Source organism: Astatotilapia calliptera, chromosome 7, assembly GCF_964374335.1.
Source record: "Astatotilapia calliptera chromosome 7, fAstCal68.1, whole genome shotgun sequence".
NCBI classification, from domain to species: Eukaryota; Metazoa; Chordata; class Actinopteri; order Cichliformes; family Cichlidae; genus Astatotilapia; species Astatotilapia calliptera.
In genome coordinates, this window is record NC_137428.1 from 26,636,633 (window position 1) to 26,663,290 (window position 26,658).

The 26,658-nt window shown below is 38.6% G+C and overlaps 1 protein-coding gene across 1 annotated transcript; it reads right to left on the bottom strand.

Annotated features, from left to right (window-relative positions):
* Positions 1 to 7,043: 7,043 nt before the first annotated feature.
* Positions 7,044 to 25,533, bottom strand: scarb2c (scavenger receptor class B, member 2c). The gene is made up of 12 exons (XM_026174006.2): positions 25,303 to 25,533; positions 23,057 to 23,214; positions 20,323 to 20,467; positions 18,970 to 19,167; positions 18,768 to 18,859; positions 17,880 to 17,999; positions 16,651 to 16,829; positions 15,725 to 15,843; positions 13,620 to 13,693; positions 10,756 to 10,807; positions 9,784 to 9,936; positions 7,044 to 7,532 (listed from the first exon to the last, which is right to left on the bottom strand). The coding sequence occupies exons 1-12, from the start codon at positions 25,423 to 25,425 to the stop codon at positions 7,494 to 7,496; spliced, it is 1,452 nt and encodes a 483-aa protein (XP_026029791.2). The 5' UTR covers positions 25,426 to 25,533; the 3' UTR covers positions 7,044 to 7,493.
* Positions 25,534 to 26,658: the final 1,125 nt, after the last annotated feature.

A 26,658-nucleotide genomic window follows, 5' to 3' on the forward strand; every position in this document is an offset into this window, starting at 1 on the left:
ATGCAGCTTACGCATTAGCTGGGTGGAAAGCTGTTTTTCAAGCTCCTCAACTGAAAGAGTAGCAGGAAGTGTGAGAAATATATAAATGTGTTTTGAATTTATTTTACTACTAAAAAAGAAAATGAAGATGTGGGCAGTACAACCTCTTCAAAAAAAATGTATAGTATATTTGAATTTTTACATTATTTACAATATTTACAAATAAATACATTAAAAAAATCTCTTTAAAAAAAAAACAAAAAAACAACAGCAACAACCTTGAACCAATAAACCCAGAGCGGCTCAAACTTTGCATGGATATTTATATTTTCTTATAAAACACATTCAGATTACACAGCTTGTGTGATGTTGCAGCAGCGTTTTAGACAAATCACTTAAGGTGGTGCCATTTGATTGGTTATGCATGCCTGGATTTTACAGCTTTGTTTTTGATACAGCGCGGTGGAAAAAGATCTGATTGCTCAGAATGAATGTTGGAGCCAGAATAAAGGAGCGGGCAGGTTTTTGAAAACAAAACAAAACAGGCAGTTGTAGTCCATAAAGCAGATGTCTGTTGTAGATTCTGATGGTGTTTGTGCATCTCTTTTTCAGGTGGTGATCCAGAAAGAACAGATATTTTTCCTGTAAAGATAAGAATGATTGCACCATTATTACCCTTTGACTTTATCCAGACCATGCATGCAAAATACACGTGTACACACCTTCACACTGCCTATGTACAGCATAGTAATGAACACACTGTGAAAACTGTTTTTTTTTTTAAAAGAATATGATGCTGAGTTTGACATTTAAGAGCTACACAGAGTTAATGTAAAATAGTCAAAAAATGATCAGGAGTATCAGGAAGACAGGTAAACCGATGGACTGTCATGAAATATTTAAGCTTCAGCTGTACCTGCAGTATTTTGTGCCACACTCTAGGTGATCCCTGCAGCTGGCACCGACTGGCTTCAGACTGTTCCAGCGCCACAACAGTGAACGTTTGGTTCGCTGAATTAAGCCATGCCACTCGTCAGGCACAGGCATTGAATGAACCTGTAAAGGCAAATACTTGATCCTTTAGCTTTGTCATATAAAACACTGATTAGAAAAAAAATATTTCCATGAAAGTTCAACAAACAATAAATAACTTACCTGAACGACACATAACAAAGACAGAAAAACAGAAAGGATGATAATTTTTTCCTGGAGAGTCCTCATGCTGCTTACAGATGACGTTCAAGACAGGGGCTGTTTTGCTGCAGGCTTGGTTTGTGAGCTACGCCTGTATTAAAGGCTTTAATTGGGTTGGGGAGGAGTTACCTTCTGAATAATTCATTAATTTGTTACTTTATTGACTAAGGCGTAAGGTTTGGCAGACTGAGCAAGTCAAGTCAAAGTCACTGATGGGAATCTGTTGCACAGTGGTAGTTATCACACAGCTGAAGACAAAGTTTATCTATGTGACTCCAAAGTACACTTTGGACCTCAACCTACTAAATGAGGCCAACTCCACGTCGGAGGTTTCTAAGTGAAACCCTAACGTGACTTTAGACCACTATGCATTTAGCCATTTGCTCCACCCATGGAGTCTTGCCGGAAGGAACTTAAAAAATTAAATGAAGTTGCTTCATCAGATGTCCAAGATCTGATGAAGTGACTTCCCGAAGATTCCCTGAATTCCCCCCTTTCCCTACAATCAGTTTAGTTTCTGCCCAAACAAAACTTCGAACAGAGAGACCGCTTCCAGACTTTAAGCTAAGCTAACTAATAACATAACTTAAAAATCATTCAGATATGAATATGCAATTCCCACAAATTATCAAAATATTCAAGAATTTAGGATTTTGTGCACTGAAGTTTACATGAAGCTGGCAAAAAGAAACTAACAGTTAATGCAGATATAAACAACCATTTCTAATGGAAAAAAAATTAATTACACCATATGCACCCGTAAATATCAGGGGTTAAACTGCAGTTCACTGACAGACCACTTGGGGCAATATATAAAAATGATTTCATAAATATCTTCTTGCTATGATATAGCAAGCGTATTTAAAGCGTATGCATGTCTTTATGCATCATAAATATTACAAGTTATTATTATTATTACTACTACATCCTCCTTAATCGTTGGGCCATTCTGAACAAAAGTCTTCATGACCATCACCACACATTGATTATTAACATCTATGTGTTTAAAAAAAAAAAGATTTATTGTTTCACGTGTTGCCCATATGTAACAATGGTCACTAATATTTGTATTCATGACGAATTTTGTTTGAAGAATTAGAAATAAAGTCTTTAAATATCACAGATACATAACAGACAAAAATTCTAATTCTGTCGATACTGAATATGTTTACGACGACCATCAGGACTTGCGTGAATGCTACGGCAAGTACTGCTAAGTTTTATGTAAACCTTTAATTGTTGTTATTCATTCCTGTATTACACATGTCTGTTCTGCATGTAGCATATACCGATTTAAAATATAGATGAAAGACAGTGAAGGCAGCATTTTAAACTAAATGATCAGCCTGTGGGCAAACTTTGATCAGCAGCCATGATGTGAATCCAGAAGGCTACAATACAATTGGGTTGTTTTTGTGTGTGTGTGTGTGTGTGTGTGTGTGTGTGTGTGTGTGTGTGTGTGTGTGTGTGTGTGTGTGTGTGTGTGTTTTTAATGATTACTACCGGTCACACCAACATTATGGTATTACGGTTTTCCACGTAAACATTAAAACCCAAGGTTTACAGGTTAAGTTTTTTTCTCCTTAAAAACTAATCAGCTTTTCTCAAAAGCTTGCAAAGACAATGACTGAATATATCTTTATATTGTTGTTACAACCAAAAAAGATGTTTTGGTTATCAACCTACATACAGCGCTATATTAAAGAAGGGAAAAAGCAGTGCACCGTAGTTAGTCAGACCTTAGTTTGTCATAAAGCCCGTCTTGCTTTATTGGTCATCTGCAGAGCAATGATTCAATACTTTTGCAATGTCAGGCAGGAACTACAAACACACCTTCAGGGAATAGCATAGAAAGTTTATTGTTGAGTCATAGCAAACGACAACGTGCAAACTGTCATACATGTGACCCTAATGAGAGATTTGCGTATAAATCGTGATTATAGTTAAGTACTGATTTTGCCAGGGAGTAGTAGTAGTGTAAACAATGTTCTCTTTTAGGCACAAAACAAACACACACACTCAAAAAAAGAAATTGAACACAAAAGATTTTGTCAGCAAAAAATAGTGACTGAAATAGCAAAAACATCTATATTATAGTGAAACTGTGTGCAACGTTGGATAGAAAAATAACATTTAGTCATATGTGCTCTAAAAAATCATAGGCCAATAGGAAAACAATGTGGGGTTGTTGTTTTTTATTATTAAAAATGCTTCAATAAAGTTATAAAATGCCACAGAAGTTAAACTGGGGAAAAAACAAAATCAGTCTAAGTGCTTCAAAAGTTTTTGTGTGTTTGTCAGTGTCACTACCACAAAGCTTCATATTCCGGTTTCAGCAATGTAAATCAGTATAATTTATATTAACATATTTATGACAGTACTGGAATTAAATGAAATAATATTGTATTAGACATTCACAACAGGAAGAAAGCCATCCTGTCATTGTTGGGTTAATACTGATTGGATCACAAGGAGGACACACATGTATATATACACTAGGGCTGCCACAAACGATTATTTTGATAGTCGACTAGTCACCGATTATTTTTGCGATCAGTCGACTAATCAGATCATCATCCATTGGACGTAAAACGTACAGCTTATTGCACCAGCATGAGTCTGCTCTTATATAACTATCATTAGCTTACAGCTTTAAGTGTTTAAGGTCTGTGCTAACTAAAAATAAAGACAAGATGATAGTTTATTAAATTTTAATGAAATTTGCAGATCGTTTCAGTGCAGTTTAATAAACTCAGCCGTCTGCTCCTTGCTATCTAAAATATAACAGGACACCGGAGTATATTCTCGAGCATCTCACACTTCTGATAATCAGCTGTCTGCTTGACGTTTATTCAGATGTGTAAAAACTATAACTTTAATCTCAGACAAACTGATTTACTCAGGAACAAATAAAATACTAAAAAAAAAAAAAAGCCAAACAATAACATTTTTAATTTATCTAAGTGACTTATATATGTTTAACCTGAGTGGCGAAAGACGGCGGTGGGTTTGAAAACGATTTGCGGGGAGTCCGGTGTTCTCACCGGCTCTAGTGAGCCTTGAACCCCGGCTAACACTGGAGCTGGTGGGTAACAGACGTCTCCGAAAACGTCGGAGCGCTTTTGAAAATATGAGATGTCTTGATAAACTGAGCAGATATTTGAGGTTTACACAGCTACATTCTTGCCTGAAAATATGTTAAACGTTTATTTTGTGGCCCAAAAAGAATAATAAGAGTACTATTAAATAGAGATGGCACGATACCACTTTTTTATGTCCGATACCGATACCGATATCATAAATTTGGATATCTGCCGATACCGATATGAATCCGATATAGTGTGTTTTAATCAATAAAACTGTTTTTTTAAAAATATCTTGCTGCATTTTGTATAAGTTCATACTCAAGTTTAAAACAACAACTACACTAAAGCTATTCTGTTATACCTGTATGCAAAAAAAAATATTTATAGTTCAGCAATACTGATCAATCTAATAAACTTAAACCTACACCATCCTCCCTATTCTGGTATTTTAAAGAGTACTTAGCGTAAATATTAAGCAACCTAACTAATAGGGTTCCAACTCCCAGCAACAACAAAAATAAAAAAATAAAAAAATAGGGAACCACCCCTCACGCTCCACCTCATGATGCTTAATCGACGTAATCAACCTTAATTTGATGCAGTGTGAAAAAAAAATGCACAGAAATCAATTATTTTTCAAGAAATATTAAATAGATTCAACATCTTTCTTCAACAAAATTGACTGCACAGATGGTACCTTCACAAAGGAAAAAGTACTATAGCTTACTAGGGTATATATATTAGACTTAATAGTCACTATATACAGTAATTGACTTCTATTCATTTTACATCAAATTAAAACTTTCGGTGTAAGATTCGGATAATTATTTATTAAAAGCTCGACATTTTAAATGAGAATAAGAAAGAAAAGTATGTCTTTGTGCCCCCTTTTCCCTGTTAATGCCCTATCGGCCCCCCTGGCTAAACTTTGCTAGATCCGCCCCTGCACAGTTACCAGCGTCAGCTACGTAGAAAAAGATCCTGGAGTAGAAAGTAATAATAAATAAATTCTAACAACAGCTGATCAAGCTTAAACGTGCTGCTGTTGTTTAGCCGCTGGTTTCCTCTTTCTGGTGCAAAGTGGGCCAAAAACAAACCAGAGAGATGGACTCGCGACAGAAAAGCCGATCAGCTGATCATTAAGCAGTTTCATGATTGAAGTAGCAGCAAGAAGAGGCAGTCGCTCCATATATCGCTTGTTAAGCTTAACGCAGGAATGCTTTACAAACATTCAGAGATGGACTTACACACTTGCTGTACTTCTCTCGGGGATAACTTTGTCGGAGATGAAATGCCGGGTTGCTAGCGAAGCTCCAAATGCTATCCAGACCACCGACAGGTCCCGCATGCCACAGCCGCTCTATCACGTGATGCATACTGCTCCGACGTGCTAACTTTCTGAGGTGAGTTACGGCGTGTTGCAAGTTTTGTGAGGTGCTTTCGTGATATTTAATGGATCGGATTACATTTTTTATTTTTCTCCGATATCCGATCCAGTAATTTAGGTCAGTATCGGACCGATACCGATACGTAATATCGGATCGGTCCATCTCTACTATTAAAACTAACTAGCTGCCGCCATTGTTGGAAACTGAGCTGGGCCGCGCTATGAATTCTGGGACAGAGCTACTTCTTCTTCTTCAGGGTTTTGAAACGATATTTTGAAAAACAAGTTATGGGTACATATTTGCATAACTTTTTAGGTATATGTACAAGTAGCGGTAATTACAAGTACAAAACATGTACTGTGCTTCATAAATGAGTAACAAATGTAGTACATAATAACCTACAGCACACCATCTTTCTCTTCTTCTTGTGCACTAAAACCACCAAAGTCCTCTCCTCCAGTGTCGGATACGAACAGGCTCATGATGGCTTCGTCATCCACTCTCCGCTTCTCTCCTTTGTTGTCACTTTCAAAACCAAACAAATCCTCGTTGTCAGTGTCAGAGTCGAACACCCTCAGAAGGGCCGTGGCGGTGTCCTCCTCTCCATCATGCAGCAGTCCAGCCCTTCGAAATCCGTTGGTGATCGTGGATGTTTTCACACTTTTCCACGCTGTCAGAATCTACTGGTGGAGTTGAGCATAACTTGCTTTTTGCAAGTTTACCGCCGCTCATCATCCACGCCTCCAACTGAACACATAGCGCTACTTTGAAGTTTGTTTTTCCCGCTACTTCGTACGGCACTACGTTGCCTGGCAGACGGACATGTGACCAACATACCACTCTTGAACCCCGATCCTTCCGCCAGGCAACGTAGTGCCGTACAACAGCGGAACAAACAAAACAAATCCGCTTACGATATGACAAAAATCATGGACAATCCATAGAAAAGCCGCACCTGACTAAAAGCCGCAGGGTTCAAAGCTTGTGCAAAAAGTAGCGGCTTATAGCCCGACAATTACGGTACTCATTCCTGCGTCTTTTGGGATCTTACAAAGCTTCAAACGACGCATCGACTATTAAATTAGTCGTGACTAGTCGACTAATCGTGGCAGCCCTAATATACACTGTAGATTACTGAGCTTGGCTACAACACAGAACATCATTTTAAAATGAACAAGACCACATCGCCATAGCATCTGAAGCCAAAAGGCTGAAAGACAAGCCCAAAGTAATCTGCACTTCGAACAGGCTGCACTACTAGCCTGACTTTTTACATCCACTTCATTATAACATACAACCAACCTGGCTTCTTAATACTGTTTTTTCTTGCTTTTTAAAACTAACTCTGACTCCCAAACTAGTCTGGGAATCTAGTAACTGTTCAAGCTCTAGCCAGTTGCCTTGTAGATAGACACAACGTCTTTTATATTCAGAAACGCAGCAACAGCTCACACATATATGGCCACTTTGCAGTACAGTGTTTTTCCCACTTCCAGGATGTTTGATTAATTCAAAGCTGGGTTGTTTAAGGGGGTTAACTAACCCCGTGTTAATCCAATTCAAAAATCCCATAGTTAGGAGTTAAAATAAAAACAAGCTCAATTTAAGATTGACTGGAAAATCTGGATTCCAGCATCATTACAACTTGAAATGAAGACATTATCCTCCAAACCCAGCAACAAACACAACAAAAAGACAGTTTTTACCACTTTCTTACAACCATGAATGAGAAAGTAGATTAAAATATGAAAACCACTGTATTAGTGTTACTTGAGAATTAATGGGTGAACCCCTTGAATTGTATTGCAACCAAGGCAATCTTCCTCTTTCCACGTTCTGTTTGCTGTTACGATGAGAGCAGGGGCTGTCGTTCGGCAGCAGTGCTCTGAAAAAGAAAAATATAAAAAAATATATATATAAAATGCAAATATATTACAATTTAAAGTACTGAGAGAGGAACTGTGATGCTGCATGAGTAAGTCAGGAAAGGCAGTGAAGTATGTGAGGGTTGTTCAGGACATGCATGTAAGGAGTAGATGGAAGAGATCCTAGAGTGGTGGAAATATGCAACGGAGAGAAGAGGGATTTAAATTCACAGAGGACAAAATGCTTGTGTATGAATGAGACAGATGCATATAGATCGATAAAGATGCAAGAAGTAGAGCTAATTAGGGGGAATGGGTTTAAGGTAAGTTAGAGAGGCGAGGCTGAGATGATTTGGACATTTAAAGGGGAAGGGTAGTGGAGATATTGGACAAAGGATTCTGAAGATGGAGCTGCCAGGCAGGAGGAAAAGAGGGAAACCTCACACAAGGATATAATGGAGGAGGGACATGCAGAGGATTGGTGTGACAGGAGAGAATGCTAAGGATAAGGTCAGATGGAGGCAGATGATCCAAATACCTAAATATCTGATCAGACAATGGCCTGTATTTGTATAGCGCTTTACTTGTCCCTAAGGACCCCAAAGCGCTTTACACATTCACACAATCACACGGCAGCAATTGATTAGCTGCTGATGCTGCTCATGTTCAAACTGAACATCAAAAGGGGGGCAAAAGTTGATTCGAGTGACTTTGAACATTGCATGATTGTTGGTGCCAGTGGGGCTGGGCTGGGCATTTCAGAAAAATATCCAGTAAGCAGCAGTTCTCTGGGTGCACGTGGCTTGTTGATGCCAGAGGATTGCCAAAAAAATGGCCAGACTGCTGCTAGCTCATAGGAAGGCAACAGTATCTGCTCTGAATAGTCTTAAAATCTACTACAATATTTGAATTAGGGCTGCCCCAAACGATTATTTTGATAGTCGACTAGTCACCGATTATTTTTGCTATTAGTCGACAATCAGATCATGCATCCATTGGACGTAAAGCTTATTGCACCAGCATGCATGTTTAAGGTATGTGCTAACTAACAAGAAAGACAAGATGATAGTTTATTAAATTTTAATGAAATTTGCAGATTGTTTTGGTGAAATTTTAATAAACTCAGCCGTCTGCTCCTTGCTATCTAAAATATAACAGGACACCGGAGTAAACTCTCTACCATTTCACACTTCTGATAATCAGCTGTCTGCTTGATGTTTATTCAGCTGTCTAAAAACTATAACTTTAATCTCAGCCAAACCGATTTACTCAGGAACAAATAAAATACTAAAAAAAAGCCAAACAATAACATTTTAAGTTATCTAAGTGACTTATATATATGTTTAACCTGAGTAGCGAAAGACGGTGGTGGATTTGAAAACGATTTGCCGGGAGTCCGCTGTTCCCACGGGCTCTAGTGAGCCTTGCCCCCGCCTAGCTAACACTGGAGCTGGTGGGTAACAGACATCTTTGAAAATGTCGGAGCGCTTTTGAAAATATGTGGTGTCCTGATAAACTGAGCAGATATTTGTGGTTTAAACAGCTACATTCTCGCCTGAAAATATGTTAAACGTTTATTTTGTGACCCAGAAAGAATAATAAGACTAATATTAAAACCAACTAGCTGCCGCCATTGTTGACAACTGAGCAGGGCCGCGCTACGAATTCTGGGACAGAGCTACTTCTTCTTCGGGGTTTAACGGCAGCTGGCATCCTTGTACATGCAGTGCTGCTATCTTCTGTTTCAGTCTGTTATTACACTCTTAAATCCTGCTACTTATTCCTGCGTCTTTTGGGATCTTACAAAGCTTCAAACGACGCGTCGACTATTAAATTAGTCGTCGACGATTTTGATAGTCGATGTAATCGTGACTAGTTGACTAATCGTGGCAGCCCTAATTTGAATAGACTCACCCATTAACTTATTTCAGTTAATTCGTTTTTTTTAGTTGTAGTTTGTAGTTCTTTAGAGTGGAGCGCAGCATGGCATTAATTAAACAGGTTCGATTTGTATTTTCTAAGTTATTTTTCTTGAGCATTTATAGGGCTTTTGGGGCATGCTGTGGACTAATCTAAGGTGCTTCATAATGAAAAATAAATCAATTTATTTGAACTATTTTTTAGATTATTTTAAATTGACCACATACACCATCATAAATCTGAATGAAAAAAATTGAGCCATCCTGTATGTGCAAGCACTTGGCAGAACCAGGCTCAGGCCATCTGTCCCAACATAATGACATCACACAGTTGCTTATTGCACAAGCTCACCTCGGGGACTTTCTGTTGACACACCAAGAACATGAAGATTCCTCCCACAATGATGGCTAGGCCAATCAGCATGAAGGGAATGTTCTCCACAACGTTCTGCTGAACACCAATCGCCTTTAGCTTCTTGGCTGCTGTGTCATCAATGGTGGCGCTCTGTTAAGACGGTAAGAGAAAATATTGTGTTACAGCACATAAGAACACAAACACAGCCCCTACAAAAGTAAATGGTACATTTACGGCCCTTTCATTTACCGTCTGTTCATCTTGGTGTTCAAGTTTATGAAGAAACTGAGACCATAAGAATTCTATAAACAAGTAATATTAAATTTACTAATTAGTGATTTATATTAGATTAGTCTTCTGTAGCTTTGATTCTGTGGAATCATAGTATCTACCTCTGTATTTTTCTTTTTTTGCCTCCACACAAGTTAGATTTACTAATTTATAGTCTGTCTGAGCAGGATTACACAATGCTTTAATACATAAAAGAGAAAAACACGAGGTACATACTGAAAACAAAAATGCCTCCTTTAACTACAGGGTACTCAAGGGAGTCTTTTCCCTTTGAATCATTTGTATTTAACTGAGAGTTATAACAGAAAATGTATATAAACCAGAGCTGTGGTGTGTGTGTGTGTGCGGGTATTAACATCATTGTGGGGACCAAAAATTGGAAGTTTACTTTACTTGTGGGGACCGACAGCCCTTGTGGGGACCAAAATCCCGGTCCCCACGAGTTTGAAGGCATTTTTGAGACTCAAAATGTGGGTTTAGTGTCAGGGTTACAATTAGGTTATGGTTAGGTTTAGGCTAAGGGTCAGAGTTAGGCATTCATTTTTGATGGTTAGGATTAGGGTAAGTTGCTAGGGAAACCACACGTACGTACGTGTGTGTGTGTGTGTGTGTGTGTGTGTGTGTGTGTGTGTGTGTGTGTGGGAGAGTGAGTGAGAGAGAGAAAGAGAGAGTTTGTACCTCATTCAGATAAGCCACAGGGAAGACTACTGTCCTTACATTTCCCGTTTGACTGAAAGAGAATGACATGATAATCTTTAACTATGATGTAATGAAAAATAGCAACTTGGAAAACACAATATAATATACTTGTGTAATATAAATATATTTATACAATGTCTTCCCGGGCATGTTCTGTAAATTCATACTATCTGTATAATAATAATAATAATAATGGATTTATATAGCGCTTTTCAAGGCACCCAAAGCGCTTTACAATGCCACTATTCATTCACTCTCACATTCACACACTGGTGGAGGCAGCTACAGTTGTAGCCACAGCTGCCCTGGGGTAGATTGACAGAAGTGAGGCTGCCATATCGTGCCATCGGCCCCTCTGGCCAACACCAGTAGGCGGTAGGGTAAAGTGTCTTGCCCAAGGACACAACGACCAGGACAGAGAGCCCGGGGATCGAACCGGCGACCTTCTGGTTACAGATACGCTTCCCAACCCCCTGAGCCCCATAAATAAAGCTTGATTACGTATTAATCTCACACCATAAATTATGTGGAGAGTTACATAATTTATTTTTGGACTTCAAGCTCTGTCTCTAGCACCTTTAATTTGAAACGGAATAACAGATATAACATAAAAGTGCCATATCTGGGCTTGTTGGCATCAAAAGAACTGCACAAACTTTCCTTTCAAAGTTCAATATTGCACAAAAGAGCCGACGCTTGGCTAGGGATTCAATTTGATAAGATTTTACTGATATCAGCCCCAACATCAGTTCTGTTTATAAGTTGGATTCTATATTTACTCCCTTAGGCCCCAGAGACAGGGGGCAGCCTCTCTCTGACCAAAGTATTCACCATTGTGAGTGCTTTTGCTGCTAGCAGATAGCAGCAGTTGCCTGTAGTTTGCACTCGTGTGCAAAACACTCACCAAATACTTGCTAAGTGGTAGTGAAATTAGAAACAGTGTGAGTTAGCGCGGTTAGCTCATCTACGCGTTAGTACCGTATAGCCCCGCGCACGGGGCGATCCGCGCTAACTCGCAAACTGAGATTTGCCACGTTATTGCAGTTATGGTGTTAACGTCATTTTAACAAGATTAACGCTGGCAGCACTACTTTAAAGTAAAAGCTTCACCTTTTGAAACATGCTGGTGTGTTGCAGTAAGGCACAACCTTTACTTGTCTAAAGATTTTGCAATCTAGTTCACAGCAACCACGAGCAACCTCCAGGAACTGCTCGTCATCCAAGCAGGAAAAACACATTTTTCCCTAATGACCAGAGACTGGTTTCTAAGCCTCAGTTACTGGGGGGTTATGAGCATTTGTTCCATGGGAAAAAAGTAGATTTGAACAGTTTTTTACCAACAGCATAAATACTTTTATTATCTGAGTTTAACTACAGTGAAGAAAGAGAGTATAAAGAGGTTTTCTTCACTGACTGGCATCATTTTCTTTGTAATGCACAACACTGTGGTTGTTGCATTCACAAAAGTAAGTGTGGACTGTGTAGCACCCATTCGAGACTACAGTACCTACAGTTAGCTTACTTGAAGTTAAGAGTTTTCTGTCATTCCGAGTCATAAATAAAGTGACTGTGCAAATGAAAATGAGAATAAAAATCTATTAGAATGATGCGGCTGCAGTGATGCGGACGCTGTACCGATCCATCGTGGTGAAGAGAGAGCTGAGCATAAAAGGGAAACTCCTCCTTCCTGGTCCATCTACGTCCCCACCTTCTCCTATGGTCACAAGTTTTAGGTAGTGACTGAAAGAACGAGGCCGTAAATACAAGCAGCAGAAATTTGCTTTCTCCAAAGGGTGGCTGCCCTCTCCCTTAGACATAGTGTGAGGAGTTCGGCCATCCAAGAGGGGCTCAGAGTAGAGCTGCTACTCCCCCACACTGGAAGGAGGCAGTTGAGGTGTTTCGGGTATCTGACAAAGACCCCCCCCTGGGTGAGGTGTTCATGGCATGTCCGGACCCAGTACACGCTGGAGAGATTAGATCTCTCAGTTGGCCTGGAAACGCCTTGGTTTTACCCCAAATAAGCTGGAGGAGGTAGCCAGGGAGAGGGAGGTCTAGCCTTCTCTGCTTAGGCTCCTGCCCCCATGACCTGGCGCCAGATAAGCGGAACAAAATGGATGGATTCGCAAAAGTTAGTTTGCCAAAAATAAAGAGGTATATTCTAAAAGCAGAAGGCATGCACAGGACAGATCCAAAATAGCCTGGTGGACAGAAGAGCACAAATCTTGTAGATGAAAGCAAAATGATTTGCATGGGAAAGAAAGGCCCCTTCATGACTCTATGGCAAATTACAAATATTCTCCAGGATGTAGGCCAATGTGTTTCCTTGTACATAAAAAAAAAGCCAAACCTCATAACCAGAGCCAATTATCTACTGATGTCAGTACGTTTAAGAGACATTGTTAACATTATTCAGTATAATAAATTCTGGTCACTAATGTTGTCTTGAGGGCTCCAACCTTATACATTTCAAAATATTGATGTAAACCTACTCACATTAAAGCTGACTTGCCACTTTAATATAGCTTTTGTTATTTTATCTTATTTCAAATAAAAATAACAGTAATATGTAACTATCTAAACACATACAGTCTCATTATCTTGCTGCTAGTTCCTTCTGAATTCAGATAAACACGTAACAAGTGAGCCAGGTCTGTGCAAAAGTCCACCCATAATGATGATGGTGGCATTATTGCTTTACAATTAGCTTACTGGCAGCCCTTCACAGACATGGGTACTCATGCAGCTATTGCGGCTTCACTCTTCATACTAATATAGTGAAAGTGAAATTCATGAAAAATCAGGTTATTCAGCTGCTTGAACTGATGGAAAGAGCTGCTGATTACCTGAAGGTGGGAATTTGCTCTACATAGACGTTAATCTGGAGTCGCTTGGCTGTTTGGAGAACCACTCCTGTCAGCTGTAAAACACAAATTCATTTTGTTAGGGACACAGAGAATGTGGGAAAAACTCCTGTCACTCCTGATGTATGAACACGTATACCTAAACACCTAAATAATTGTTTTCTGCCCACACTGTATTATGGCCATAATCTTTATAGTAACATGTTGACATTATTTGTAAACCAACAAACCACTGGATAGAAAAACACAGAACTATGCAAAGGTTTTTAGTTAGGTACAGCAGATTTTCCATCCATTACATAATACCATCAGGGAGGCATGTGCTCTGGCCCAGATTCCTCATGCAGCTTGAGAATGACCTCAAACATACAGCTGGAGTGATAAAAAGGTAACTTCAGTGAAAAGAAAAGAAATAAACTGAGTTAATCTGAGATTATGTGAAAAAACGGAAGACGGTGAGACATGGCAGCTGTCAAATAAACCTAATTGGGAGTTTAGTCGTTTCTTTCTTCAGTTTTCTGCATTTTGAAAAACTTAAAAGAGAGAAAAAAATCTCAGGATGTATCATGTATTTATCTAAAGTTACCCCAAACTGTTTGCATAGTACTGCCTGTAGTTTTAATATCTTTACTGTAGGCAAAAATAACTTCACAGCTCTGGGCAAGCAGGGAAGACGGCTGAGGGCATCACAACTCAGCAGTTATGATAAAATTCACAGGACTTTGATCAATCTTAATGATATCATGCCGTGGCAGAGTGATCAAGGAGGATAAACACAAAAAAATGGTAGCTTGTTTATTGGATTCAATACTTTTGTAACTGTAAAACCACCACTTTATATGTGGATGTGTGAAATAATTAAGTGTACTTTTGTACGAAAGCGTGAGAGCGACTGTAAGAAGGAGTTCTGTGTTAGACTGGTCAGACTGGTGTACAAAGAGCATCTTAAGAGTGGCGTAGCAGTAAAGACAAGCAGAGGTACACCAATCTGCAAAATATCGCATCTGCAAATTGTGAACAAAAATCCGAAAAATACTGCACAATGTAAAAATGCTAAGACTTCAAGTATCTCAGCATCTAATAACATGATCAAAAGACTCAGAAAATCTGGAGAAATCTCTTTGGTGTAACAAAAAAAGAAGAAAAAAAAAAGTATTTTCTCTTAAATTTTGAAAACATGGTCGCTGCATCCTCCAGATTCAAGTGGAGAGGGATCATCTGGCTTGTAAATTAGTGTTCAGTTCAGAAGCCTGCATCTCTGATGGTATGGGAGTGCATCAGTGCCCATGGAAGCCATATATAAAGCTATACACAGGCTTTACATTAACATATGCTCTAATCTTGTCTGGGAAGAACTGCCATATTTCTTCAAGACAATACTAAACTCCATACTGCATCTATCACAACAGCTGTAAACCCACTGAAAACATCTGGAGCATCATGAAGAAGAAGAATGCTTTCTGTCTTTTACTGTGAATGTAATACAGTTTATTTATTTTTGGGAATTGCACTTTTTTTTAAACTTTTAACTATTACAGAATCATTCATCGTTTTTTTCTGTTTTCTCTGAAAGTGTATCATGTAAAATTTGTAAAAATAAATAAATAAATAAAATCAGAAAATTAGATCATATAGCAATTGTTAATTTTTGGCTGCTGTGGCATAAATCTTTCATTGGATGGTGGTCTAATACATTTGTTAAGCACTACACAGTATGTTCAGCTACACGTTGTGCTGCTGGAGGTGTTTTTTTCAGTCTGTCTCTCGCTATCAAGACTTTACTACAAGTTCAACCAGGTAATTAGAGTATTATTATCATGATAAGAGCAGTTAGAGCTTATCTTTCGTGACAGCCCTGTACCACGTACCTCTGATTTAATTTTTAACCACTATTTTAAACAGAAGCTCAACTATTGGCTAGTCATGACAAAAAAAAAAAGCTGAGACACTACTCCATCTAGTGTTGAAGATTTAATACTATATAAATCATAATTGTATTAGACAAAATATGTATTATAAATTGAAGAGAGATTCACAGCAACACGAGAACGAATTAAACATTTAAGCTTTAAAGTTGTGATTCCTACCGGATTGATATCAATGGCAGTCTGGTGCTCTTCCTTGTTTGGCGTCATTCCGAATACATCCTGAGCAAATTTCTCATCTGCCTGGTAGAAGTGTGGTGAAGACATTATGATAGGAGCCCCTAAACAGCAGAAAAAACATTACAGAAGATATTAACAAAGCAGGGACAACATCTTACTCGACCTGAGGAAAATATGCCATGTGTAAAATATACCTGTAAATGTAAAACATCAATATTCTAATAATGCTATGGCTTGTAATAAACACAGCGTACAATTGTCAGGGACACTGCTAAAGTAGGCCCCAGAAATGACAGTCAGTGAATTAATTTCAGGGAGTCTTTTGCTAAGTGTTGACTCCATATTCTTTACAGTGCAATGAGGAATTGATACAAGTTATTACTCAGCACTAACAACCATAGTTTGTTTGCTTTAAATCAGATGCACCAGAGCACATCACAACAAACCACAAGAGAACTTTCACTTCACTTATTCTACCGTGTCTGAGGAGCCAGAAAGTAAATATGGGAACAAGTTCTCGTGCTTTCGACTAGTGGATGCGTTTGTAATGGAGACGGTCTCTGGCTAGCAAGCATTACTCCTTTTGTGTGTGTGTGTGTGTGTGTGTGGGGGTGGGGGGGGGGGGGGGGGGGGGACGACACACGCCTGACAAAAGGCGCGGTTAGCTGAAACTTGGTACAAACTGATACAACTCGGTCAGATCATGTTTTTGCCGCAAATAAACATTTCCAGAGTTCATTGGTTGAGTTATTTTGTTTTAAACACAATTGAAACACAATTTCTTTGTTCTCACCTGTCCACACAAATCACACCATGGGGGAAAGAAATGAGTCTGAACTAATGTAACTTAAAAAGCAGCATATCAAAGATCATTTGGCTATGTTTAACACAGTAAAACATTGTCTTACCTTCTTTACATACAGACACATTCAGCAGGCCAGACCCCAGGCAATTACCAGCAGGCACACAAAAGCCTGCGTTGTCTGGGTTCACAGTCAGATTGGCGAACACTGAGCTGGGAGGAACAAATCGATACCCAGTGATCCCCTTCACTGTCACATCCTCCTCATACACTGTGTACAGAGACCTTAGAAAGAGAGTTACATGCTTGTTAATCTCTGGATGCACTGCGTTACTGGACAATGACACATGGTTTGAATTCATGAGCTCAGCGATAAACTGATTTACAGAAAACCTGCATTGAACAAACTGGTTATACCAGTTTTTCAACGGTTGTGTTGACACCTCTTATTAACCAAGCTGTTAGATGACCTGTAAATGTGACTTCTGTTTCTAATATATTAACAATCACAGAGGACTGACATTTGTTGTTTTAAGCAGCATTAAATAGGCTGTGGCCTCATTTAGGAGGCTAACACTGACCAGCCTTGAAACCAGCCAAACTAAATTAGGATCCTTAATCCAATATTCAGACCAGGGAAAGGCTCAGGAAGGCTGTGGGGGGAGCCATTTCACTAGCTCAAGCCAAGAGGGAAAATACAGCAAATGCTGCATGAGTCAGCAGAATATGGCTTGAAACTGAACTGAAATAACCTTCATATGAAACTACAAAAGTCCAGATGCTCAGCTGAAAAACACATTCAGCTACAATGACTAAAATAGAAACAAACATTTACAATGAATGTTTTATACATTTCTAAATTCAAATAGTTTAAATTTACATTTAAGTTTTTTGGGTTTTTTTTTAAATACACAACCTTTTAAATTCAAGTGACGTATTAAATGTGTCTTTCTTCAATAAAGATTACATTTTGAGTCGCACGGCTTCAATCCAAATTTGAAGGTTTTGGAGGTTGGCCTCAACATTACTGAAGCAGTGTGGGATCGTCTTGACAGAGAATGGTACAAAAGGCAACCGGCATCCAAAGAAGAGCTTTGCATGTCTTTCAAAAAGCTTGGAGAACTTTTCCTGAAGACTACTTCAAGAAATTACAAGGCTGTGTTCAAGAATAAAGGTGGTCATACCACCATGTGTTTCATTAAATTACTGCAATTATTTTCCAATTTACTAGCACACCAGTAAGAGATGAGGGGTGGCTCAACACTTTTGCACAGTACTGTATATGCAATCAAAAGATTGCATCTTTCACTGGTACAGCTTTTCTGCTCTACTCACCTGCACAGGTCAGACGAGAAAATGTAGAGCATATCATTCTTGGTGATTACAGGATGGAAGCCTGTTCCAATGGTTCCATTAATCATGTTGCACTCATCAGACGTCCACCAATTCAAGGAGCTGCACAGATATTCAAAATGTTACAAAGTTCGAAGGTTTAAAAATGTTTCAGACATTTAGCACGCCCAGCTAAAAGCCATGGAAAGCCATTTGCTGGGCAAAGAGGACTGGATATATTTGTAGGTTAGGAAGCACACTATAAAATAAGGGTGTTTCCCAAAACTGCTGCTCAAGGTACAACAGCCTAGTCTTAAAACAATTAGGTTTGTAAGACAGGCAGAGATAAAAGGCAGTGCAAGAAAGATGATCATATTTTGGGGGTTTAGTGAGTACAGATGCAGAGCCGATGGTTGGCTGTTCTTCTCTGTGACAAAGATAAGAGAGTTTGGTGCTTTACCTAAGTAGTTATTTCATTATTGATTACATTTTTTAAAATGATGTTAAAGGGAGAAACATCAGCGTTTGATCCCTGCAGTGAGTGATTCTGTTTTGCTGTTGGGGGGATTTGGCTAACATGATTTGACTTTCCTCATTTAATGGCTATGAAATGAAATGATAATTATAAAAGGTATATAAGCCAAACTAGCAGCCAGTGGTTATTTTGGTCACATGTCTGTAAACAGACTCAGTTTCAGTGTCCTATCGGCGGTGATATAAGAAAGAGAACGAAAACTCAACAGGAACACAGTTAAACCCACCTTGATCATATGACACAAATCACTTGGTGTGCATCCATTAACTTCATGTCACCAACAAAACTCACTGATGAACAATTTTACAATTAAACTGTAAATCCAACATGTGCTACAGGTGAGAGGAGACAATTACCTTTCACCTTTCCACGTGTCCACTCTGGAAAAGTCCCTATAGTTCTGCTGACCAGTGAAAAACACATATTCTCCATCATTGGAAGCATTGTTCTGTAAGATGGGGGGAAAAAGTTTTTTTTTTTTTTTAAATATTAAAAAAATATATATATATATGGTTTACACAAAGAACACAATTACACATTTATGTGCATTAAAGAGACCTTATAGAAAAGTCCAAAAACATCATCCAGATCCGGATCATGTGTAATGGTTTTCAAGGCTTTAAGAAGTCCATCTTCATATCCCCACAGCAGCTCTCCCACTGAACGAGTGGTAAAAAGGCCTTGCCCGGTGCCCTTCATGTAGGCAGAGATCAAGTTGGCTTCAATGAATTTATCCTTGAGTCTTTCCATCACTGTCTACCAGGACAAAAAGAAACAAAAAAGGGAGAAGAACGCCGTTACAGGATTATTAGTTTGAATAAACATAAAGCAGGCCATGTAAGTAAGTAAGTAAGTAAGTAAGTAAGTACATACGTGTATGTATGTATGTATGTATGTATACACACACACACACACACACACACACACACATACATACATATATATATATATATATATATATATATATATGTATGTATATATATATATATATATATATATATATATATATATAAAAACATATTAAGAGAACAACTTCCTTATTTAATCTTGCTGATTGACTGAGGTTTTGCAGACATGTGAACACAAACCACATGCCCATGTGCCCATTAACCATGTTACGTGAACTTCTCCACAATTTTGGACAAGTGACAATCATGGTGACAATGTAGGATCAAGTGACTAAGCCCCCAGTCACACAGACCTAGATATTGACCCTCTGGCAACCACCACTTGCTAGGGAAAAACATCTCATCTCCAAGCAAAAACCTCCATTTGACTGCTATCCATCAATCCTCTTCTGCCTACCCAATTAAGGGTCAACAGGTGGATGGAGCCTATCCCGCTGCCATAGGGCGAGAGGTGGGGTACACCCTGGACAGGTCGCCAATATGTTGCAGGGCTAACACAGAAAGACAGAACCATTCGCACTCATATTCACACCCGTGGGCCATTTGGAATCACCATTTAACCTCCATTTAGAGTCTGAATGGAAGTGATAGACTTGTCAACAAATACTACCCAACTACTCTCCAAACTGTAGTGAAACCGTAGAAAGTGCAGCACAAACCAGAAATCTACCCCCTTTGAAACATGTTGACTGTAGCGCTGAGGCAAAACATTACTTTGAAGACAAACCTTCTCCATATAGGAAATGCTCCACAGGAAATGCTATAGGCACTGGGCAACCTACTAGCAACCAGAGCAAGACCCCTAAGAGGTCTTTTCTGCAGCACTTTCTTTGCAACCAACATGCAACCGACAACCAGCAACTCCTGTGAACCACTCAACAACCAGTTGAGGAATATACATGAGCAATGCCCACATGTGAGAAACCTTAATATTCGTCCTAATGTGAGAAAACTATAATACTGTGAGTGGCAGATCAGATCGGTGCTGTAGACTATTGCTCACCATGGCAGGGATATTAACTGTCCTGATGAGGTCACTCTCTGGACCTCGGGACATGTTACGCTGAAAAATGTAGGTTTTAGTGTTGACAGCTGTTACTTTAGTGCCATTATCCTGAAAGTCAATTTGCTCCATAGGCCGGTACTCTCTGTGGAGGAAAAGCAAAACATTTTTAGACAAGAGAAAAGATTCTTTGTTACAGAGCTGCAGCCAAATATAACAACTAGCTTTGTTTGTGATTTAAAAAAAAAAGCTATAGCGTAACTCCCTACTTTGCATCTGCACTCTTTAACACGCCATGTTATATAAAGCACAATACATGAAAAAAGTGTGGGGATATTAAGACATGCAGTTCTTCACATGACTGATAATGTCACATTTACTCTACATGAAAAGTGGGTTGAAGATTGTTCGTCTATTGTGGCTCAATTTCCCTTGACACACATCTGTGCAGTTTGTGACTGTGTTTGTGACATGTGACTGTGATGCAATTATTGGAAAAAAAAGAAGAAGCTTTTTTTTTTAAACCATAAAACGTGTCAATGGTGAGTTGTTTCTTAATAACTCAATAACAATTTCCTAAAACTGCTTTATTTTAACTGATTTGGTGACCCAGATAACGTATGTAAGTATTTACGTTAGCTTTCAGTGCTACTGAAAACAAGTCAGTGCCAAAAGAGATAAGATGGTTATCAGCTGTGTGCAGCGATATATTATACTATCACTGGGTATATGGATAATATGAATCAAATAAACTTTCTTTTCACCTTACACGTATATCTAGTTCAAAGTGCTTTACAGGTAAAAAAAAAAAAAAAAAGGCAAATTAAAATTGGCATATATTAAAAGAAAATATACACCAAGTGAACAAAATAAGGCCAATAAAAATTCATTTTAAAAACGTAATGCTACATAAAACAGGAAAACCAAACTGTCAAATGATTAAACCAATAAATTAACCTATCAGCGAATAAAAATAAAAAGATCTGAAAAGGGAAAACAATGAAATAACATCAAGTCAAACAGTAAGTTAAAAATGTAAAACAAAGTAAGTAATATATGTAAAGCACGTTTAATCAAAAGCCAGTTTTATGAATGTCGAGATCCTGTGGGTGTGGACTGGGTAGAAAATAAACTGCACATTGACCTTTCATGGCACAATAACACTGAATGTACACAATAAAAAAAACAATAAAATGTGCTTTCGGAAAAATAAACATCTCCGTGTCACAGTTCGTAAGTCTCAGCACCAAAACTAGTACAAAAATGCTGTCTCTCAGGTGCTTACAGGTATCCAAGCACAGGATTGCTCTGCATCTCTTTAAATTTATCTCTAACAACATTCACATGTTTTTTTCTTAAACACACTATAGACCAGGGGTGGGGAACTCCAGGCCTCAAGGGCCAGGGTCCTGCAGGTTTTAGATATCACCCTGGATCAGCACACCTGAATCAAATAATTAGTTCCTTACCAGGCCTCTGGAGACATGTGTCCAGAGACTTCAAGACATGTTGGGAGGTAATTTAGCCATTTAAATCAGCTGTGTTGGATCAAGGACACTGTGCGACGACAGTGTCCTGTGAGAGCTAAGCACACCCTGGGATTCAAAAGCTTGAGCAGAAATGACTTGATGTAACAATTTTCTGTATTGACTTTATCACTTCGTCATATTGTTGTCGAGGAATTTTGGCCTGCTCTTTTCACAGCATTGTTTCCATTCATTGAGATTTACAGGCTCAGCTCTCTTAAGGCCCTGAAACAGCATTTCAGTCAGGTCGATGTCTGGACTTTGACTGGGTCATTGCAACACTTTGATCATTTTCTTGTTTTCAACCATTCTGTTGTAGATTTGCTGCTGTGGTTGAGATCATTGTCCTGCTGCACGACCCAGTTTCAGCTGAAGCTAACTGTCAGACAGATGGCCTCACATTTGGCTCTAAAATACTTTGGTATACAGAGCAGTTCATGATCTAATCAATGACTGCAAAACAAGAACAAATCATCACTCCTCCAAAACTGGCTGAAAATTTGTATGAGGCGTTTGTGCTGATACACTGTGTTGGGCTTTCTCCTAAAACTGTGCATTGTGGCCAATCATCTCTTTGGTCCATCTGAAAAAAAGCACAGTGTTCAAGAAATCTTGTGGTTTGCTCAGATGCAACTTTGCAAACATAAGCTGTGCTGTCTTGTTCTTTTTTTTTAGAGTGAAGAGACTTCTGCCAGGGAATCCTGCTGAACAAGCCACGCTTGTTCAGTCTTTTTCCAACTGTCATGAAGTGTAATATTTAGATGCTAACTAATGCCATCTGATTAACCGGACCTGGCTGCTATTTACCTGCTTAATTACTATTGCAGTGTCTTTTTCTGATCTTTTTAACTGCTCCACAGTTTGCGTGCAGCAGCGTTGGCTTTGTTACTTTTATCAGGTTGTTGATTTTCCAAATCAGATGTATTGTGCTTTTATAAACCTTTTTCATCTAACTCAACACCTTCACTAGTCAAATTTATTACTAGTCAATAAATTTGTATCACATTTATTCTTAATATACATCGTAAGACTGGCACCACTGAATCTTAAAAGCTCCCATTATGGGTGCTGATACATCATTGCTTTGCCTCCACCTCTTAAAATGTTCCAGTAACTTGACACTTAGTTTTTTTTGTTGTTTTGTTTTCTTTAAATCAAGAGATGAATGGAGAAACAAATGTTAAGCGTTTCTCCTTTCCCTCCCTCACCTGTATGTATACGGTCCAATCTCCACCACAGCTGGCCTCTCCCCATCCAACACCTCTTGGGGATTTGTGAGATTGAAGAAGTAAAACTGCATGTAGATATGTGCCGGTGGATCCTTCCAGGCCTCAAACGCATCTGTATCGTTTTTCAGAATGACTTGCTAATGGGGGACAAAGGGCGGTGGGGTTAAAAATGTTATTTTAGATGACTACTGTGCTGATGATATGCAGTTTCACTTCACGTTACACGGTATGAACCTGCTGAAACAGATGAAATCATCATTTGGTGTCATGACACACACACACACACACACACACACTCACAGGCCACTGCTTTTCGGCACAAATACATAATCAACTCATTGAATTTAGCAACGTAGCCATTCTCAAGAGGACCTGCTGAAGTTCAAACTGAGTATCGTAATGGGAAAGAGACGTGATTTAAGTGACTCTGAACATGACTGCTGGTGCCAGATGGGCTGGTTTGAGTATTTCAGGAAATGCTGTTTTACTGGGATTTTCCCCAAACAACTAGATTTTACAGAAAACTGTGTGAAAATAGAAAGAATATGTAGTGAAAGGCAGTTCTCTTGGTGATTGTGAAGGTTAGAGGAGAATAACTAGACCACTTCAAGCTGATAGAAAGGCAACAGTAACAGTAATTACGTGTTACAACCAAGGTATGATAAAGAGCATCTCTAAACCCATAACACATCAACACAACCTATAAAATTGGAAACTTAGGCTACAATTCACACAGACTCACCATAATTGGACAATAGAAGCTTGAAAAACTATTGCCCAGTCTGAGGAGTCTTGATTTCTGCTACAACATACAGGTGGCAGGGGCAGGATTAGGCTGGAGCTGATGGTGTAATGGTGTTTAGATATGTTCTTTGACCTCTTAGTACCATTGACTGTAGAAAACAGTTTTCTACAGTCAATGCTTAGTACCAGTTGAGCATCATGTAAATACTACAGCCTATCTGATTATTGTTGGTGACCATGGCTATTGCTTCAGCAAGATAACGCAGTATGTCACAAATCATCTCAAACTGGTTCCTTGAACATAACAATGTACTCAAAGGGCCTCCACAGTCACCAGACCTCAATCTAGTAGAGCACCTTTGAGATGTGGTTAAACATGAAATTCACATTATAAATGTGCAGCCGATAAATCTGCAGCAGCTGTGTGATGCTATCATGTAAATATGGACCAAAATTTCAGAGGAATGTTTCCAGCACCTTTTTTGACCATGTGAATTAAGGCAATTCTGAAAGCAAAAGGATATCCAATCTGATACTAGTAATGTGTACCTAATAAAGTGTCCAGTGAGTGTTTATGCCACATATGATACACAATATTTGGTGACAATCACAAAGCACAAATAAAAGGCAAAATGATCAAATGCGAAATACTGAGATGGCATCTATGTCACATGTTAAACTATATTTAGCAATGAATGTTATAAAAGCATACAATACTCTCTGTGCCAATTGTCGAATAAGCAGTGGAGAACTTTTTTTTCAACTGATCCACACAAAATTTAATTTAATTCAACGGTCTACAATACAACAGATCTGTCTAGCGGATAATCACCTGTTCTCTCATGTAAATATTTTTAGACCCTCTACAATCAAAACAGTTAAGACAAACTCAAAGCTCTTACTGCACAGCACTGTCTGTGCCCATTTAAAATCATCTGATTTACTATCCTGGTTTTTTATTACATTTAGTAAGACGTGTTACATTCTGTAATACTTTGATGAATTTGCGCCATTTCGCTTTTTTTTTTTTTTTTACAATTACTTAATAGGTCTGAACCATACTGAGATTTGGGTTTTGTCAAATTATGTTTGCTTTTACTGAGCGTTTATTGATATATTATTCTATTTATTTAAACTATTTCAAGCCGTGTTAATTTTAGCTGTGCTACCAAAAGATTTCCGCATGTTTAGGATACAAAATGTACACATTGTGTGATCTCATCTTTTCAACCCTAGAAATAAACACTGCTACTTAAGTAAATGGGTGACAGAACAGATCTGAAATTGTATCCTAAGGCGAGCCATTTGTAAAACATTCAAACCTGAAACGCTTAAAACTGTTAAAAACACTTCCATAAATAATTCCACGCTGTATTTCTTAGACGCTAAATGAGCTACCTTTAGCTACTATGACAATGTCTCATATTAGCTTATCTGAGGTTAACGCCTACTGCAAAGGCTAGCCTAAATTAGATGCTTACCTTTTTAACCATCGACTGTACTAAATGTGGAAACACGCTGGTCAAAACCAACGAAATGCCGAGAATCAGCATCAGTACAGAAACAACTCCGACGCTGTAAACGCAACATGACTTTAGCACCATGACGAGGCAGTAGAAGGCTAAACACGTCTCTCAGCTTTCACTGACAGCAGCTACCCACTGTTTGCTGTTTTTGTTTTGAGAAGCCAGGAACTTGCTCGGTAGAGCAAAGACTCACTTCCGGAATAAGACACTTCGCTCCTACCACATCCGGTTTCATAGACAGTCGATAGGGTCAGTGAGCATTCAGCCGTAAAAAAGAAGCTGCAGTGATTTTAAATAATCTGTTTAACCTTTGTTATGGGGCTCAATGGTGAAATATGATGTATGAAAAACATAACAAATTAAACTCCCTCCACAAGAGCTGGTCGTTATTATAGCTGAACCGCAGAACGAGTAGGCTATCTATCTTGAAGGCAAACATTCTTTGTTTTTTTTTTATCTAAAGCAGTAGCAGTTTAAACCTTTTGTTACGGACTTAAAAAAAAAACAAAAAAAAAACATATTTGTTAAATATGAGTATAAAATTGTGTCATTCATTTCAGTGCGACTCGGACTAAGCTTTTTTTAAAAACAACAAACTGCAATAAAGAGACAAGAGAAAAAGACAAAAGAACCAAGACAAGCCAACTGTCACGAGGGGCAGGACGGACAGGTTCAGTCTGCGAATCACAAATTACAGTTCTTTATTCACACAACACCAGGCGCTACGTTTTAGGAAGTGGCATAGCAGTAAACAGCTTCTCCACTAGATGTCCCTGTCTTACCATTTACTAAGATTTTTGGTTCTCTTTGCTGCCCCTAACCTGAAATTATAGCGGACCGTATACCGGGGTTGTCATTCGTCTAACCAGACTAAACTATGAGTAACAACGTGTGTCAGTCTTTGTCTCACTTTGTTTTCTGTTTTTTTTTTCTTCTCTGATCAGAAATTCCCAAATTAGACCGCTTCATTAAAAAAAAATGCTGCTCATTTTCATCTGAGAAGCAGATCAGAACACACTTTATATTAGTTTATTATATAAAAAAAATACCAACAATTTAGTAAAAATGTATAGTTTACAAGCACAAAAACCCTAAAATAAGGGAAAAAAAACTTTGAAAGAATGGCTACTATATGACACAGTGAGCTACAGTATCCTAGCATACATTATCACATCTTAACAAATGACATAAACGTCAAACCCTTACAGCTCAGACAGGTTCACACCTGTATTATTACGTTTCACCGCAGTCCTGTTGCAACATAGACCCATAACATCAACATGACTTGTTCAGCTAGGAGCATTTCTCAAC